This window comes from Mustela nivalis (genome assembly GCF_964662115.1).
Source record: "Mustela nivalis genome assembly, chromosome: 10".
NCBI classification, from domain to species: Eukaryota; Metazoa; Chordata; class Mammalia; order Carnivora; family Mustelidae; genus Mustela; species Mustela nivalis.
This window is the reverse complement of record NC_139029.1, coordinates 18012074-18030858: the sequence shown is the minus strand read 5'-3', so window position 1 is coordinate 18030858 and position 18785 is coordinate 18012074. Positions and strand designations below refer to the sequence as shown.

The window sequence follows — 18785 nt, the reverse complement described above, 5'->3', positions numbered from 1 at the left end:
GGAGATAGTTCTGGAGCTGACAAGCCTGGGACTCCAAATTTTTAGCTTTCATTTTTTATATTTTTAGTTTCATTTTTTCAAAAAAGATTTTGACTGAGCGAGAGCACAAGCAGGGGGAGCTGCAAGGGGAGGGAAAGAAGCAAGGTCCCTGCTGAGCAGGGATTCCCAACACAGGGATGGATCCCAGGACCCAGGGATCATGACCTGAGCTGAAGGCAGACACTTAACCGAATGGGCCACCCAGGCACCACACCCCTCTTTTTTTTTTTTTTTAAAGATTTTTATTTATTTATTTGACAGAGATCACAAGTAGGCAGAGAGACAGGCAGAGAGAGAGATGGGGAAGCAGGCTCCCTGGCGAGCAGAGAGCCCAATGGTGGGCTCCATTGCAGGACCCTGAGATCATGACCCAGGCGCCCCCACCCACCCCCCTTTTTTTTTTAAAGATCACGACCCAAGCTGAAGGCAGAGGCCCCAACCCACTGAGCCACCCAGCTGCCCCTCACCGCACTGTTTAAAAAAATTTTATTTATTTGAGAGAGAGAGAGAGAAAGGGAGACACAGATTCCCCCGCTGAGCAGAGAGTCGGAGCTGGGGCTCGATTCCCGGACCCTGGGATCATGGCCCAGCGGAAGGCAGACTCTTACCCGCTGAGCCACCCAGGCGCCCCCACTCCTTTTAAATAAAGATTTATTTATTTATTTATTTGACAGATCACAAGTAGGCAGAGAGAGAGGGAGAAGCAGGCTCTCTGCTGAGCAGAGAGCTTAATGCAGGGCTCCATCCCAAGACCCTGAGATCATGACCTGAGTTCCAAAGGCAGAGGCTTAACCCACTGAGCCACCCAGGCGCCCCCTTTTTAATGTTTTCTAGATCCTTTCCCATGTGGTTTCATAGTTATGCTTGGATTTTTTTTTTTTAAATTTCAGAAGTAATTCATAAACTCGAGTGTGTGGTTACCACGTAAGGTAGTGCCGGGGACACCGGCTTTGGAACTGGCTGACCGCAGCCTCGGCACTACCCTTCCTTTTGGGATGACCAGGAGGATGCAGCTGTTGAGACTGGAAAACCCTGAGCCCGGGGTTGTTATGTTTACCGCAAGAAAGGGCAACTAATTTAGCGAAAAGAAATGCATATTCCTTGTGCAATGTCGCGAACACGTTCAAGCAGCCCAGTCGCAGGAAGGCAACTCGAATTAAAAGATCACAAAGCGCGCGAAGGTCTTGGTAAACCGAAAAGCGCTCCACCCACCAGACGACCCTGTGAAGCCCCGGGCGGAGAGAAAGGGGCGGTGCTAGGGCCGGGGCGGGGCTGATGCTGGGGCGGTGCTTGCGTCGGCGGCTGCGGCGTAGCTCCGCCCCCGGCGTTGGCGCGAGATCCGAACGTCGGTGGAGGCCGTTAGAGCCATTCTGAGAGGCAGCTGGAGCCAGAGTCGGGCGTCCTGCTGGCTGGGTGTCGGCAGCGGCCATGAGGCGGAGAGGCCATGAGGAGGAGGCCTGCGGTGTGTGGCTGGACGCGGCCGCGCTGAAGCGGCGGAGAGTGCAGGTGGGATGTGGGGGCGTGAGAGGGTGTTGGAGGAGGGGTGAGAGGCCTGGACCAGCCTGAGGGAGAAGGGAGGCGGTGGAAGTCTAGTCGGGGTCCGAGAAAGAAACAGCTTTGGGAATTCTGAGGCTAGAAGGATTGGAGCCTGCAGAAGGGTGAAAAACGGGGTTTGTGAAGAGTGGAGAGGAAATGGGGCGGAAGGCAGGCAGGCTGTGGGTGGGTGAGGAAGAGACTGGGAAAATAAGGCTTCGAGGTGTGGTGAGAGGGTGGAGAGAAAATGTGCTGTGAGGACTGTTGTTTCTGTTTTGTTTTTTTTAAAAAAGATTTTATTTATTTATTTGACAGACAGAGATCACAAGTAGGCAGAGAGGCAGGCAGAGAGAGAGGAAGGGAAGCAGGCTCCCTGCTGAGCAGAGAGCCCGACGCGGGGCTCGATGCCAGGACCCTGGGATCATGATCTGGGCCGAAGGCAGAGGCTTAACCCACTGAGCCACTCAGGTGCCCCTGTTTCTGCTTTTTAATGGAACTATACTTGACATTCAATATCTAGTTAGTTTCAGGTGCACGTGATACTTATTCGATATTTTTATACACAAAGAATGCCACAGGAGAAGTCTGGTTGCCATGGTCACCATTACAAAGTTACTACAATATTATTAACGATATAACCTAGGCAGTGCTTCACCTCCCCATGACTTATATATTTTATAACTGGAAGTTTGTGCCTCTTAATCCTCTTCCTTCTGCTCCACAACCCCTCCCCCCTCTGGTAACTAACAGTTTGTTTCCTTATACCTGTGAGTCAGTTTCTGTTTTGTTTTGTTATTTAGATTCCACATACAGGAGAAGTTGTATATATTTGTCATTCTCTGTATAACTTAGTTCACTTAGCATAATACCATAATACTAGGTCCTTCCATGCTGTCGAGAATGGCAAGATTTCATTCTTTGTGGCTGTGTAATACTTCATTGTATATATTTGACACATCTTTACCCATTTATCGATTGATGGACGCTTGGGTTGTGTCCATATCTTGGCTGTTGTAAATAATACTGCAATGATTATAGGGGTGCATATATTTCTTTCATTTGGTGTTTTCATTCTCTTCAGATGAATACCCGGAACTGGAATTACTGGATTGTAATTCTACTTTTAATTTTTTAAGGTTCTTCCATATTGTTTTCCATAAGTAGCTGCACCAATTTACATTCCCAGCAACAGTGCATGAAAGTTCCCTTTTCTCCACAACCTCTCTACACTGTCTGCATCCTCTCCAACACTTGTTATTTTTTCGTCCTTTTTTCTTTTTTGTCTTTTTGATAATTGCTATTCTAACAAGTTTGAGGTAATATCTCATATTTTCATTTTCCTGATGGTTAATTAATGATGTTGAGCACCTTTTCTTGTGTCTGTTGGGCATCTGTGTGTAATCTTTGACAATAGGCTTTTCAAGTCTTCTGCACATTTTTTTGTTTTATCTTTTTTAAAGATTTTTTAAATAAAATGTATTATTAGCCCCAGGGGTACAGGTCTGTGAATCGCCAGGTTTACACACTTCACAGGAATCACCTTAGCACATACCCCCCCACCAGTGTCCATAACCCTACCACCCTCTCTCTACCCCCCTTCCCCCGGCCCCCTCAGTTTGTTTTGTGACATTAAGAGTCTCTTATGGTTTGTCTCCCTCCCAATCCCATCTTGTTTCATTTATTCTTTTCCTACCCCCTCAAACCCCCAACATTGCATCTCCACTTCCTCATATCAGGGAGATCATGTGATGGTTGTCTTTCTCCTATTGACTTATTTCGCTAAGCATAATACCCTCTAGTTCCATCCATGTCGTCGCAAATGGAAAGATTTCATTTCTTTTGATGGCTGCGTTGTATATATATACCACATCTTCTTTATCCTTTCATCTGTTGATGGACATCTAGGTTCTTCCAAAGTTTGGCTATTACGGACATTGCTGCCATAAACATTCGGGTGCACATGCCCCTTCGGATCACTACGTTTGTATGTTTAGGGTAAATACCCAGTAGTGCAATTGCTGGGTCGTAAGGTAGCTCTATTTTCAACTTTTTGAGGAAACTCCATGCTGTTTTCCAGAGTGGTTGCACCAGCTTGCATTCCCACCAACAGTGTAGGAGGGTTCCCCTTTCTCCGCATCCTTGCCAGCATCTGTCATTTCCTGACTTGTTAATTTTAGCCATTCTGACTGGTGTGAGGTGGTATCTCATTGTGGTTTTGATTTGTATTCCCCTGATGCCGAGTGATGTGGAGCACTTTTTCATGTTTCTGTTGGCCATCTGGATGTCTTCTTTGCAGAAATGTCTGTTCATGTCCTCTGCCCATTTCTTGATTGGGTTATTTGATCTTTGGGTGTTGAGTTTGCTAAGCTCTTTATAGATTTTGGATACTAGCCCTTTATCTGATATCTTCTCCCATTCTGTCAGTTGTCTTTTGGTTTTGTTAACTGTTTCCTTTGCTGTGCAATTCTGCCCATTGTTTAATTTTTTTTTTTAAAGAATTTATTTATTTATTCGACAGAGAAAGATCACAAGTAGGCAGAGAGGCAGGCAGAGAAAGAGGAAGCAGGCTCCCTGCCTAGCAGAGAGCCGGATGTGGGACTTGATCCCAGGACCCTGAGATCATGACCTGAGCTGAATGAAGGCAGAGGCTTAACCCACTGAGCCACCCAGGTACCCCTAATCTTTTTTTTTTTTTTTAAGTGTTGTGTAATTCTATATTTTGGATGTTAACCCTTTATCAGATGTATGTTTTGCAAATACCTTCTCCCATTCAGTAGGGTGCAGTTCTGTTTTGTTGATGGTTTCCTTTGCTCTGTAGAAGCTTTTTAGTTTAATGTAATCCTATTTGCTATTTTAGCTTTTGTTGCCCTTGTCTGAGGAGATTGGTTCAAAGAAATCCTACTGAGACTGATGTCAAAGAGCTTGCTGCCCATCTTTCTTTTTCTTCCAAGAGTTTTATGTCTTCAGGTCTTAACATTCAAGTCTTTAATCCATTTTGAATTTATTTTTATATATGGTGTAAGATAGTGGTCTAGTTTCATTCTTTTGCATGTAGCTTGTCCAGATTTCCTAGCACCATTTATTGAAGAGACTCTCTTTTCCCCATTGTATATTCTTTTCTCCTTTGTAGTAGATTAATTTTCCATATACATGTAGGTTTATTTAAGGGCTCTCTGTTCTATTCTGTTGATCTATGTGTGTCTTTGTGTCAGTGCCATACTGTTTTGATTACTATAACTTTGTAGAATAGTTTGAAATCAGCATGATATTTATAGCTTTGATCTTTATCAAGATTGCTTTGTCTGTTTGTGGTCCCATACAGATTTTAGGAGTACTTTTTTCTAGTTTTGTGGAAAATTGTATTTTGATGGATTGTATTGAATTTGTAGATTGCATTGGGAAGTACTAATATTTTAACAATATTAATTTGTCAGTCCATGAGCAGAATATATCTTCCCATTTATTTTTATCATCGTCAGTTTCTTTCTTCCATGTCCCGCAATCTTCAGAGTACAAGTCTTGCACCTGTTTGGATAAATTTATTCCTAGATATTTTATTCTTTTTGATGCAGCTGTAAATGGGATTATTTTCTTAATTTCCATGATAGCTCATTATAGTGTGTAGAAATGCACCCGTAGTTGAATAGCTGTTTATGGTAATAGCTCCCTTCCTGGGGCAGGTCCTCTAAATTCTTTTAAATAGTTGGGGGAAGGTCAGCAATTATTCCTAAGCCTTCTGTTCCTTAAAAATAATCAGCCTAAAATAGTACATATGCCAAAGAGACACATTTTGGGGTGGCAAATTTTGCTCCCTTGCAGTGGCTACAGTCTCCTGAACAAATTAAGGGCTGTTAAAAAGCATCATACAACTAAAGTCATTTTTTGAGAAATAACAAATGAACCACCTGTTCCTTTAATTTTTTTTTTTTTTCTTAAAAATGAGGTAGGTATGTTCATCTGGTACATAATTTAAAACGTATGGCAGTGTTAGGCAGTGAAATAACTCCCTAATACTTTTAACCATCCTTGGCCCATCTCAGAGGCCACAACTTTCTTGCACATTCTTCTACACATATTCTATATACGCACAAGCAAACAGTATCTATTCTTTCTTGTAAATAGTAGCATGTTCTACATTGTTCTGCAACTTGCTTTTTCTCACCTATTGCATCTTATGTATCATTTCATATGCATCCACCAAGAGCTGCTTTATTCTTTTTCTTAAAAAAAAAAAAAAGATTTCATTTGTTTATTAGAACACAAGTGGAAGAGAGAGGCAGAGGAGGAGAAAGAAACACCAACAACTGCCTCCCCCACCCCTACCCCTGCTGAGCAGGTAGCTGCTTTCTTCTTTTTAAAGACTTGATACTATTCCATTATATGGAATAGTATCCATTATATGCAATAGTATTGCCTTGGTCTACTCAAGCTGACAATAACAAAATAGTATAGACTGGGTGGCTTAAACAACAGAATTCATTTTCTCACAGTTCTGGAAACTGGAAGTCCAAGATCAGAGTGCTGCCATGGTCAAGTTCCAGTAACGACTTTCTTTTTGGCTTGCAGACAGTGAGCTGCCTTCTCCCCGTGTGCTCAGATGAACTTTTGTTGGTACATGTGTGTGTGGTGAGAGATGTGTTAAAAATTTAGGGGGTGGGCACCTGAGTGGCGCAATGGGTTAAGCATCTGACTCGGTTTCAGCTCAGATCATGATTTCAGGGTCGTGAGATTGATCCCTATATCGGGCTCTTCACTTAGAGTCTGCTTGAGATTCTCTTTCCCTCTTCCTCTCCCACTCATGCTCTTTCTCTCTCAAATGAATAAATAAATCTTAAAAACAATTTTTTAAACTTTGTTAGAAACTAGTTCTTTGACTTTTTAAGACCTCCACTCCAGAGCAGAGTACTAAAGATTCCCTTTCACAGGATGTAGAAACCTGCCTTTTCCTAGAGTAGCTATCAATAGGCATACATTTGTTTGAGTTTTAAATATTCTTTTTTTTTTTCTTTAAAGATTTTATTTATTTATCAGAGAGAAGGGGGGGAGAGAGCGAGCACAGGCAGACAGAATGGCAGGCAGAGGCAGAGGGAGAAGCAGGCTCCCCGCTGAGCAAGGAGCCCGATGTGGGACTCGATCCCAGGACCCTGGGATCATGACCTGAGCCGAAGGCAGCTGCTTAACCAACTGAGCCACCCAGGCGTCCCCATTTGTTTGAGTTTTAATGTCAGTCATTAATAGACAGTTGCTCATGACCAGTGTTTTAGAAAATCTGCTCCTTCCCACCTGATCCCTCAACAAACTGCTATTTGGGGGCAACTAATGGGGTGGTTCATAATTTTGCCAGAAAATAAATGCCTATGTTTGGAGTGAGTTTGCTTCTCTCTTGGTCCCACAAAAGCATGATAAGCTTGGCCTCATTACTTAGGCCTTGATATGGAGGATACTGTATTTGTCTTCATTTCATTTTTTTTATTGTGAAAGTAATATATGTTTGTTAAAAAAAATCAGTATAGAATTAAGTAAAAAACAAAACTTCACTGGTGGTAGCTGCTTTTAACAATTGGTATTCTTTGAGATAGTTTCTATGTGTATAAATATGTTTTCCCCACAAAAGAGATTATTTCAAACATACTCACCTTTCACAAAATATATGGAGAACTTTCCATGTGAGACATGAGTTTTAGTATGAATTTTTCAAAAGGACTTTTTATTTTATTTTTTAAAAGATTTCATTTATTTATTTGACAGAGAGAGACCGTGAGAGAGGGAATACAAGCAGGGGAAGCGGGAGAGGGAGAAGCAGGCTTCCGGCTGAGCAGGGAGCCCAATGTGAGACTCGATCTCAGGAGTCCACTGTGGGGCTCCATCCCAGGACCCCAGGATCATGATCTGAGCTGAAGGCAGATGCTTAACAACTAAGCCACCCAGACGCCCCATCAAAAGGCCATTTAAATTTACATGATTTTCAAATTTTGTATTTTAACTTTGTTACCTCTTTATTAAAACACGGAGAAATATTTCTGAAAGGTTTCTCCCACAATAAAGAGTTAAAAAGATTTAGTATGTATTTTGTATATTTGCTATCTTGTAGGTGTTTTCTCATTCTTCTTCATCTGTAATGCAGCATACTTTCTTGCCCTTGAAATATATGTAGCAGAGAAGGAGAAGTGAGCCTAAGAAGGGGACAGAAATGCGAAGATAACAGAAATCTTGGCTGAGTCATCAGTGGTTTCTGACTGCCTTGGTGGAACACGGAATGCCACTGTGACAGTCTGTAGCTTCACTAACATTCAGTCCATCAGCAAATTCTCTGGACTCTGCCTTCATATGTTCAGAATCTCATAATTTCCTACTATTTCTACCACTGCTACCTGATCCAGTATGATTGTGACCTTTTGCTCACTGTTAATTTTAAAACCATCTAGTGGTTTGCTATCTTCTGGTAAAACCCAGAATCTCTGAGGGGCCTACAAGGCATGGCTTGGCCATGTATGTTTGCCTTCTCCTACATTTTAGACCTCATCTACTACTCTTTTCTCTGCCTGACTCTGTTGTAGTCATATGGGCCTTCTTGCTGGCCTTCAAGCCAAGTATACCTCTGCAGAGAGTTTTGTACACCTTGAAATGCATAGGGATTAAAATACCACATGTTCTTTCATTTGTTAGTTTGTCAGCTTATTGAGTCCCATTTCTTAACCATAAAAACGCCTTTCCCTTATCCCCTACTCCCTAACACCTTAGTCTTGCTTTGTTTATCTCCATAGCCCTTTACCATTAGATACACTATATACTGTGTATTTACTTTTCATTTATGATCTTCCCCTACTAGAATGAAATTTCCATTAGGCAGTCCTTCAAACAGTGGCACATGGTAGGTTCTCACTACAAATTTGCTGAATGAGCGAATCAATCCATCTGAGCTTTGCTTTCAGAAAACCTTTTAGATATGGTCATAGTTGCTCATTCTTTCTTTCTCTGATGAGAAGATAAGTAGGAGGACTTTGAGTTTTTTAGAGCAGAGATGGATGGGAGAACGCCTCCAGTAAAATGGCAGTTAAAGTGTGTACTTAACAGGAGTACCTGGGTTTCTCGGTTAGTTGAGCCTTTGAGTCTTCATTTCGGCTCAGGTCATGATCTCACGGTCGTGAGATGAAGCCCTGCACTGGACTCTGTGCTCAGCAGACGGTAGTCCGCCTTGAGATTCTCTCTTCCTCTCTGCCTCCCCACTCTCAAATAAATAAATCTTAAAAAGAAAAAGTGTGGACCTAACAACAACAAAAAAACCCTCTGTGATACTTACTGAAATGCTGAAAAAAGAAAAACAAAAATAGAGGAGGAAAGTATGTCATTGAAACTGAATAAGCTTAATAATAATACTGAAGTCTGTGGTAGCAACACTGTTGGGGTCGGTGCTGTAAGACTGAAAAGGATCTGTGAATGTAACTTGACAAATATTTATCAGTATGACCTTTATGTAATGGCTTATGGTTTGTAAACGTTTTTTTACACGTATTGTTTCACCACTTCCTCAGTAGCTTTGTGAGGGAGGTGAGATTATCTCCATCTTGCAAATGAAGAAATTGAAGTTCAGATAGAGATTTGCTTCAGATCACATCAGAGTATGTGCAGCTCTATGGCTTGATTCCAGGTCTTCTGACTCTTGTTCCAATGTGGGTTTTTTTTTTTTCCATAATGTATAAGGTGTCCTCAGATGATAAAAAGGTGAATAATGAATAAGGTAGTTCTAACCCTGGCAGCATGGAATATGGTAGGAACGCAAATAACCGTCAGACAGACAGTAAGACAGTAAGTTAGAGGCATAAGGAAATTCTAAGCATTTAGAGAAGGAAGAGATTACGTTTTATTACAGGTGGAGGGCTGGTGGTTTTAAAATATGTCCACAAATTCTTTGATACCTCTCTCTTTAACAGGTGGATGTTAAATCCCCTCTTCCCCCACCAAGTGTGGGACGTACTTAGTGACTCTGTTGACTAGAAGGTGATGGAAGTGTTCGAGTTCTGAGGTTAGGTCATAAACAGCATTGCAGCTTCAGCCTTCTTCTGCCTTTAGGGGAAGTCAGCTCTCACGTTGTGTAGACATGCAGGCAGCTCTATGGAGACCTCCATGTGGTGAGGAACCTTATTGAATTTGCTAGCAGTTGTGTGAGTGAGCCTCCTTGAAAATGCATATTGCAACACTGCTTGATACCTTAAATGCCACCTAATGACTGTGAGCCAGAACCATGCAGATAGGCTGCTTTTCAATTCCTGATGCATAGAAGTTGTGAGATAATAAATGTTGTTTTAAGCTGCTAAATTTTGTGGCAATGTGTTAATGCAGCAACAGAAAGATAATACAGATTTGGTTTTTGCAGTGGAGTACCACCTAACGAAAACCTAAAATGGGGGAGTGGCTTTGGCATGGGGCAATGGGTGGCAGCTGGAAGGACTTTGGAGAGAGTGCTAGTGAAAGCTTGAAGAGCTTGTAAGAAACTATTTCTAGAACTGGGATGGCCTTTGAGGAGACTTGTGGGTAAGGGTTTAAAGGAAACTAGTTTACTGGAAACTAGAGGAAAGGGAATCCTTGTTATGTGGTCACAGAAAGTTGCCTTCAACTCCTGTTGGTTGTAGTAAGGTGGAAGACAGAGAATGTACCTGAGGAACTGGGCAATGTGATGTAGCTAAGGGGGTTAACAGGCAGGGCAGAAGGGCTACCGGTTTCTTCTCACTGATATAGCAAAGTGCCAGAGGATCGAGAGAAGCTGAAGGAAGGCCAGTTAAACAAAAAAGAACCTAGACTTGCTGGTTTTGAAAATTCTCAGCTTCTTCAGGTGGTACACAGTGGATTTTTCTTTGCAGGAAGTTTTAAAATTGCTAATTTAATCTCTTGTTATAAGTCCATTCAGATACACTCATGGAAAGAATGTCATTATTAGTCACTAGGGAAATGCAAATTCAAACCACAAGCAGATACCACTTCACATCCACTAGGATGGTTATAATCAAGAAGATAATACCAAGTGTTGGCAAGGATGTGGAGAAATTGGAAACCTCTTGTATTACATGGTGCATGCATACAGTGGTATAGACAGTTTGCGGAACAGTTTGGCAGTTCCTCAAAATGTTCAGCATGCTTATCCTATGACCCAGCACTTCTGCTTTTTTTTCAGTATAGACCCAAGATATGAAAAGATAGTCCACACTAAAACTTGTACACCAGTGAACGAATGTTTGAATGTTTGTAGCAGCATTTCTCATAACAGCTAAAGAGTGGAAACAACCAAAATGCCCCCAAATGATGAATGAGTAGATAAAATAGTATATCTAAACAGTGGAATGTTACTTGGCAATAAAAAGGGATTGAAGTATCTGACATGCTACAGTGTGGATGGACCTCCAAAAGGTGCTCAGTGAGAGAAGCTGGTCACAAAGACCAGATACTGTGTGATGTGTGAAAGGTCCAGAATAGACTGATCTTTTTTTTTTTTTTTTAAATTTTATTTATTTGAGAGAGTGCGGTGTGAGCATGAGTGGGGGAGGAGCAGAAGGAGACGGAAAAGCAGGCTCCTCACTGAGCAGGAAGCCTGATGTGGGACTCGATCTAGGGACTCCAGGATCATGACCTGAGCCAAAGACAGATGCTTAACCAACTGAGCCACCCAGATGCCTCCATCAGCTGTTTTTGGTCAGACTTCTTAAACAGTCCTCCTTAGAGTATCCTTATTAGGTAGTGTCCTTTTAGCATGGCTTGATAAGGCATGATAGCGGCTGATTGGAAAAGGTTTTCTATGAGAGTGGAGGTGGGGAGTTGGAGAAGTGGGAAGAGATGAGTATGGGACCTCAGAAGCATAAAAGAAGAAGTAACATAGCAAAAAAAATTAAACACATACACTTATGTTTTCTGAAGCTATGTCAATATGTAAGGATAATGAGATTTCGTTCATAAATTCAAGGCCAGTGACCCTAATCAGAAAAGTAAGTTGAATCAAATTATATGCTAGACTTGAAGGCCATATGAATAATAAAAAAGGGGAATTAAAATGGGTTGAAAGCAGAAATTTAAGACAAACTTGCAGGTAAATTATCAGAAGACATAAAGATAGAATGAGAGCTAAACTGAATTTATTTTTTTTTTTTTTAATAGTTTTTTTTTTTTTTTTTTTAAGATTTTATTTATTTATTTGACAGAGATCACAAGTAGGCAGAGAGGCAGGCAGAGAGAGAGAGAGAGGAGGAAGCAGGCTCCTGCTGAGCAGACAGCCCGATGCGGGACTCGATCCCAGGACCCCGAGATCATGACCTGAGCCGAAGGCAGCGGCTTAACCCACTGAGCCACCCAGGCGCCCGCTAAACTGAATTTAAATGCCATGAAATCATGAAAACATTTCCTAGTAGTAAGGGTGAATTGTATGAACCCAGGTCTGCTTTGATAATAGAGTTGTGGTGTTTAGGAAAGGGCCAGACTCTTGGGGTGACTTGCAGCCATGAGAGGTGTTGTTCTCTGTAGGAATACACCACAGGTCATCCTTGTGATAGCAAGAAAGTAGGAGCACCGTGATTGTAGGAAGTCAGTTTTTCCTTCTACCATTCTGAAGGAAGAAAACTTGATAGGAACATGAATATGATATACTGAGGTACTAGAGATTCTTTGGTTTGGAGGGAATGTATTTCTTGAAGGTAGATTTTTTGAGGCATTCTTACAGGGTAAGAATTGTTAGTACCTAGGCTGTGGCTTACCAAGGTGTTTTGTCCTGTAGGAACCCTATGTTTTTTTAGACAGGCTTTCTTATACTATGTGATACACACACATAGGCTGCCTTTATTTTGAGGTAAGAATATTTAGCTGAAGGACTACCTGGGTCCCTTCAGTTCCAGATGACCTATTCTCACTCAGAGTCTAAACATTCCACTGAGATAAACATAGTTCCTTAAAGCTAAACTCTTCTAAGGGAGCTATAACTGAGAAGCAGTATCACTCTTGACACTGCTTTGACCTAAGTAAGGAATTATCTTACTCTTGGCTAAGATGGCCAACTTGGTGAAAAACTTTGTTCCTGATGTTCTATTAACTGAGGTCTTACTGTTTTCTGATATTATTTAGTTTGTATGTCTTTTTTTTTTTTAAAGATTTTATTTATTTTTTTGAGAGAGAGTGAGCTCGAGCTTTTGGGGGAGGACAGAGGGACAGGGAGAGGCAGATCCCCACCGACTAGAGAGCCCAGTGCAGAGCTTGATCCCAGGACTCTCAGATCATGATCTGAGCTTAAGGAAGACATTAACTGACTGAGCACCTAGGTGCCATGTATAAGTCTTTTTAGAGGACTTGGTATGTTTTTTAAATTTTATTTTAAGTCCAATATAATTAAAATACAGTGTTAAATTAGTTTCAGTGATTAACCATTTCATATATTACTCAGTGCTCATTAAGATAAGTATACTCTTAACCCCCTTCACCTCTTTCACTCATCACCCACCCGCCTCCCCTTTAGTAACCATCTGTTCTCTATAATTAAGAGTCTGAGTCTGTTTTCCCATTTGTCTCTTTTTTTCATTTGTTTGGTTTCTTAGATCCCACATATGAGTGAAATCTTATGGTATTTGTCTTTTTCTGACTTGTTTTGCTTATTAGCTTTATACTCTTTAGATCCATCCGTGTTGCAGATGGCAAGATTTCATTCTTTTTTTTTTTTTTTTTTTTTTTTTTAAAGATTTTATTTATTTATGTATTTGACAGAGATCACAAGTAAGCAGAGAGGCAGGCAGAGAGAGAGAGGAGGAAGCAGGCTCCCCGCTGAGCAGAGAGCCCGATGCGGGACTCGATCCCAGGACCCTGAGATCATGACCTGAGCCGAAGGCAGCGGCTTAACCACTGAGCCACCCAGGCGCCCCGATTTCATTCTTTTTTATGGCTGAACAATATTCCACAGTGTGTGTGTGTGTAGTACAGTACATTTTCTTTATCCATTCGTCTATCAATGGACACTTGGGCTGCTTCCATAATTTGGCTATTGTAAATAATGCTGTAATAAAGATAGGGGTGCATATATCCTTTTTGAATTAATGTTTTTGTATTTTTTTTAAAAGATCTATTTATTAGAGAGAGAGTGCACAAGCAGGAGGGGCAGAGGGAGAACGGAAAAAAATCTCAAGCAGACTCCACACCAAGTGTAGAGCCCAATGTGGGGCTCAATCTCCTGACCCAGAGATTGCAGTCCCACCCAAAACCAGGTTTCAGAAGCTTAACCGACTGCGCCACCCAGGCACCTCTAGTGTTTTTGTACTCTTTGGGTAAATACCCAGTAGTGTGATTATTGGATCATATGATAGTTCTATTTTTAATTTTTTGAGGAAACTCAGTGGCTATACCAGTTTACATTCCCGCTAACAGTGCATGAGGGTTCGTTTTTCTCCACATCCTCGCCAACACCTATTGTTTCTTGTGTTTTTGATTTTAGTCATCTGACAGGTATGAAATGATATGACATTGTAGTTTTGATTTGCATCTCCCTGATGATGAGTGATGTTGAGCATCTTCCTGGGTCTGCTGGGCATTTGTATGTCTTCTTTGGAGATACGTCTGTTTATGTCTTTTTTTTTTTTTTTTTTTTAAAGTAGGCTCGGTACACAATATGGAGCCCATTGTGGGGCATAAACCCATGACCCTGAGATCAAGACCTGAGCCAAGATCAAGAGTTGGACATTTAACCAACTGAGCTACTCAGGCACCCCTGTTCATGTCTCTGCCCATTTTTTATTTGGATTATTTGGGGGGGGGGGTTGTTGTTGTATTGTGGAAGTTCTTTATATTTTTTGTCTATTAATCCTTTATCAGATATATCATTTGCAAATATCTTCTCCTCTTCAGTAGGCTGTGTTTTAGTTTTGTTGATAGTTTCCTTTGCTATGAAGAATATTTTATTTTGATGTCTCTATAGTTTATTTTTGCTTTTGTTTCCCCTGTCTCAGGAGACATATCTAGAAAAATGTTAATGGCCCGTTTCAGAGAAATTACTGCCTGTGCTCTCCTAGGATTTTTACCATTTCAGGTCTCACATTTAGGTCCTTAAAGCACTTTTAAAAAAAGATTTTATTGATTTGAGAGAGAAAAGAGGGCACACGAGAGAGCACACAAGGCCGGAGGAAGGTAGGGTGGAGAGAGTCAGAGTAGGGGGAGAAGCAGACTCCCCACAGAGCAGGGAGCCCAACTCGGGCCTTGATCCCAGGACCCTGGGATCATTACCTGAGCCAAAGGCAGATGCTTAACCTACTAAGCCACCTGGGTGCCTGGCCCTTAATCCATTTTGAGTTTATTTTTGTGTATGGTGTAATCAAGTGGTCTGGCTTCATTCTTTTGCATGTAGCTGTCCAGTTTTCCTGACACCATTTGTTGAAGAGACTTTTCCCCATTGCATATTCTTGCCTCCTTTGTTGAAGATTAATTGACCATATAATTGTGGGTTTATTTCTGAGTTTTCTGTTTTGTTCCATTGATCTATGTATCTATTTATGCGAGTACCATATTGTTCTGATTGCTACAACTTTGTGGGATGGAATATTTGGTAGAATTAATCTGTGAAGCTGTTTTGTCCTGGACTTTTGATTGTTGGGAGTTTGTTTTTTTTTTTAATTACTGATTCAATTTCATTGCTGGTAGTCGGTCTGTTCATATTTTCTATTTTTTCCTGATTCAGTTTTGGGAGGTTATATGTTTCTAGGAATTTATTCATTTTTCTAGGTTGTCCAATTTGTTGGCATATAATTTTTCATAACATTACCTTACAATCCTTTGTATTTGTGTTGTAGGACTTAGTATTCTTGTAGTTATTTAAATAACTATATATTATTGGTCTGTCTTTTCCCGTAAGGTTTAAGCTTTACCAGAGCAGAAACAATCTGTTTTATTCCTCAGTATATTCCCAGTACTAGCATATAGGTGCTAAAACACTTGTTGGCATACTCTCTCTCATAGTTTCACATATCTAGGATGTTTCTGATATAAAATTTAGAGAGCCATGTGCTTCTTTGGGCTTCCTCATAGCATGGTAGCCAGGTTCTAAGAGGGAGGATCTCAAGACAGCAAGACAGAGTGCATGGCATTTTTATGACCTATTTTTGGAAAAAATGTAGTGTTATTTCTATCATACTTTATTGGTCAGTCACAAAATTCTTCCCAAGTTCAAGGTGAAGGAATATGAACTTTGCAACTTGAGGAGTGGCAGCTTCTCCAAATTCCAGTCTGAATGTATTCAATTAATCCAGAATGCAGTGCCTGTGTACTTTATATATTTTGGTCTGGCAAGTGATTCCAGGCATAAAGCTAGAGTCATCATAGGGCTCACCTCATTTGTTTTCCTTCTCTCGGAGCTCACAGTCCAATGCAATTCCTTTTGTCCACCATCTATTATCAGTTGTTTCATGTATTTTATTCAGTTTTCTAGTTTTGTATGTTGGAGGGGAAAGTTCCACACCAGTATTGCAAGTTACAGTATGAGTTTTACACCAAGGATTTCATTCTTCTTTTATCCACTTAAGGTACATTTTAGTTTCCAAATGTAAAAATGAAGTCAACTTTGGGCTAGAAATAATAATTTAATTTCATCTCAGACCTATCTCCAGCTTACAACATGAAAATCGGCAAATCTTGTTTCTTTGGTTTTCATGCAAACTGAATTGAATATAAATTATGCTCTTCTCAGGGTTACTTCTCAGGCATTCCATAACAAGCAAGTGGAAACAAAACCAAATCATACTAAATAAAGATGAGGTTTTATTTATAGTTAGTTGACAAAACTTACTTCCCTAACCCTTTCTGGTACAAATTGATACTATAACGTACAAAGGGGCTGAGAGTGTATAAGACTGGCTGTTTCCCTGCTTGTCCTCCTAGTAATAACCAATTAGTATTGAACTTGAGAAACTGTGTAAGCCTTTTATGTGAATTAACTCACCAAATCTTTGTAACAGCCCTATGGGATAGGTATTTCACTGTGCTCATTTCACACATGAAAATGAGACCTAGATCAAGCACTTGCATAGGGTTACACAGTACTAAGTAGCTGTGGCAGAATTGGAATTGACTTGAACCCTAGCTGTGTGAGCCATGCTCTCAACTGTATGTAAGTATTTGAAAACCACTAAAAATGTGTCAACTGCTGCTGAGGTAGAATCATTAGTTATCTTTAAGTGTAAGAGAGAGTATCATTCTTGGAATCACGTCAGTAAATCTTGTTTAGTCAGTGTGACTGAGTTCTGTGGGGAAGCAGAAAGATTGGGCTATAGTTGGAATATGTGATTTCCTAAAAAAACCAAACATCATCAGTGTGACAGGAAATAGTAGATGATGATGTACAGCAAAAACTAAGCAGAAAGTAGCAGAATAGTGGAGTCCAAAGGGCCCAGTGTGGTTCCATGAAGGTCACGGGTATTTATTGAATCTCTCCTGTCTGGCAGCTGTTTTGGTATTAATAGGTTCTATTATTTTTTTTCTCCCCCTTCTCAGACACATTTAATGAAGCCAAACACCAAAATGTTAACAACCTTTCCTGGAGAGAAAAAGGCTAAGATTTCTCTTACTCAAAGAATTCCACCTACGGGCATTCGGCAGACCAGCATTGCTTCCTTCCTCACCCTGCAGCCAGGTATGATGACCCGCCTGGGAATACCCGGGGAGCAAAAAGGAGTGTGTGCGTTTTTCCATGCTGGAAAATTTAGGAGAGGTGGCAACACCAGTGCATTGTGTTAAACTTGGCTGACTCATTAGAAGAGGATATATCAAACAACAAAGCATCCCTTCTGCTAAGCATTATAAATGTGCTTTTACTAACATTTTCTCATTCTGTGTGCTCAGTCTAATATTAAATATTTGTATTCCCTGACAGAGCAGCGAGGAGAAAGGTATGCTTGGGGAGTTGGGGTGTGCAGGGGAGCTGATCTGCCCTAGTTAGGTAAATGTCTTGGATTGGCCATAATGAGCAGTGTACATATGATTACTTGACAACAGATATTTCTGTATAATGCTTCTCAACATTCAGAGTTCAAAGATGCTTTTTTTTCTTAGAATGGTTGGCATAAAGTTGTCTCATTATCCTTTGGGAGTTTTTTGCTTACATGTCCCTTTCCAGGTGACGGGCTGCTTCAGAGCAGGGTGTCTGCCAATTGGAGGGTTTTGAGAGGAGAGCTCTAACTCCTGATGTGATTCCCAGAATTGCTTTATACAAATCTTCAAAATTCACTGTCCCTGCCCCAAAGAGAAACTTAAAATAAGCACCCTTGGCTTTAAGTAACAAGGGCAGATTTCTTTCAAGGACACCTCTGATTTCTTTTTTTTTTTTTTTATTAATTAATTATTTTTAAGTAGGTTCCATGCCCAGCATGGAGCCCAACATGAGGCTTGAACTTACGACCCCAAGATTAAGACTTGAGCTGAGATCAAGAGCTGGATGCTTAATAGTCTGAGCCTCCCAGTCATCCCCCGGTGTTTCAGAATTCTGGTATATTTATAATCTCTTGAATTTTTAGGCAAAGTTGAGAAATCTTTCACAAAACAGTTTCTGCAGTATAATTCTTGTTGGAGAAGGAAAAAGGAAATCATTCAGCTTTGTAATTAGATCTTGGTATAATTTAGGGGAAAGGTAGTCCATGTTATTCATCCTTAAGACAGAACAGTATCCATTCCATGCCTGATGAAATGGACAAGCTGGACACTAGCAGTCGTTTATTATTGTTCATCTAACTGGTTGACTTAGCATCTAATTGTCTTTATTCCCCTTCCCAAGCCATATTTGCAGAGTAGAAGCCCTAATGTTATTTGTACTGTCACCAGAAAGTTTAGAGTTGGATGGTTAATGTGATCTAAGTGCATATTTCTCAAAGGATAATATCCAGGAATATGTATTTGGCCAAGATCACTATTTAACAGAAACCATATTAAATAAAAAACAAAGGCAAAACTCATGTGCCCTGTTAAACCCCATATCCTAAAACACAGTAGGCTGTAGTCTGAGTATACCTACCACGTTTGACTTGAGTAGGTCATTAGAAGCATCATCTATTTGAGTAGTGGAATATAAGGTCTGAGGTTTAGAAGGATCATTCTGGCGAAAGCAGAGATTAAAAGCAGGAAGATCATGGGGTTCCTGGGTGGCTCAGTCGGTTAAATGTCTGACTCCAGCTCAGGCCATGATCTCTGGATCCTGGGACTGATGCCCCGTGTTG

The 18785-nt window shown here is 40.8% G+C and overlaps 1 protein-coding gene across 1 annotated transcript in view; it reads left to right on the top strand.

The window, feature by feature from the left end:
• Positions 1-1135: 1135 nt before the first annotated feature.
• Positions 1136-18785, top strand: part of AUNIP (aurora kinase A and ninein interacting protein) — a 21006-nt gene continuing 3356 nt past the window's right edge. The window contains 2 exon segments of the mRNA XM_082684711.1: positions 1136-1545; positions 17071-17209. Coding sequence (XP_082540837.1) covers positions 1468-1545; positions 17071-17209 — 217 coding nt within the window. The 5' untranslated portion in view covers positions 1136-1467.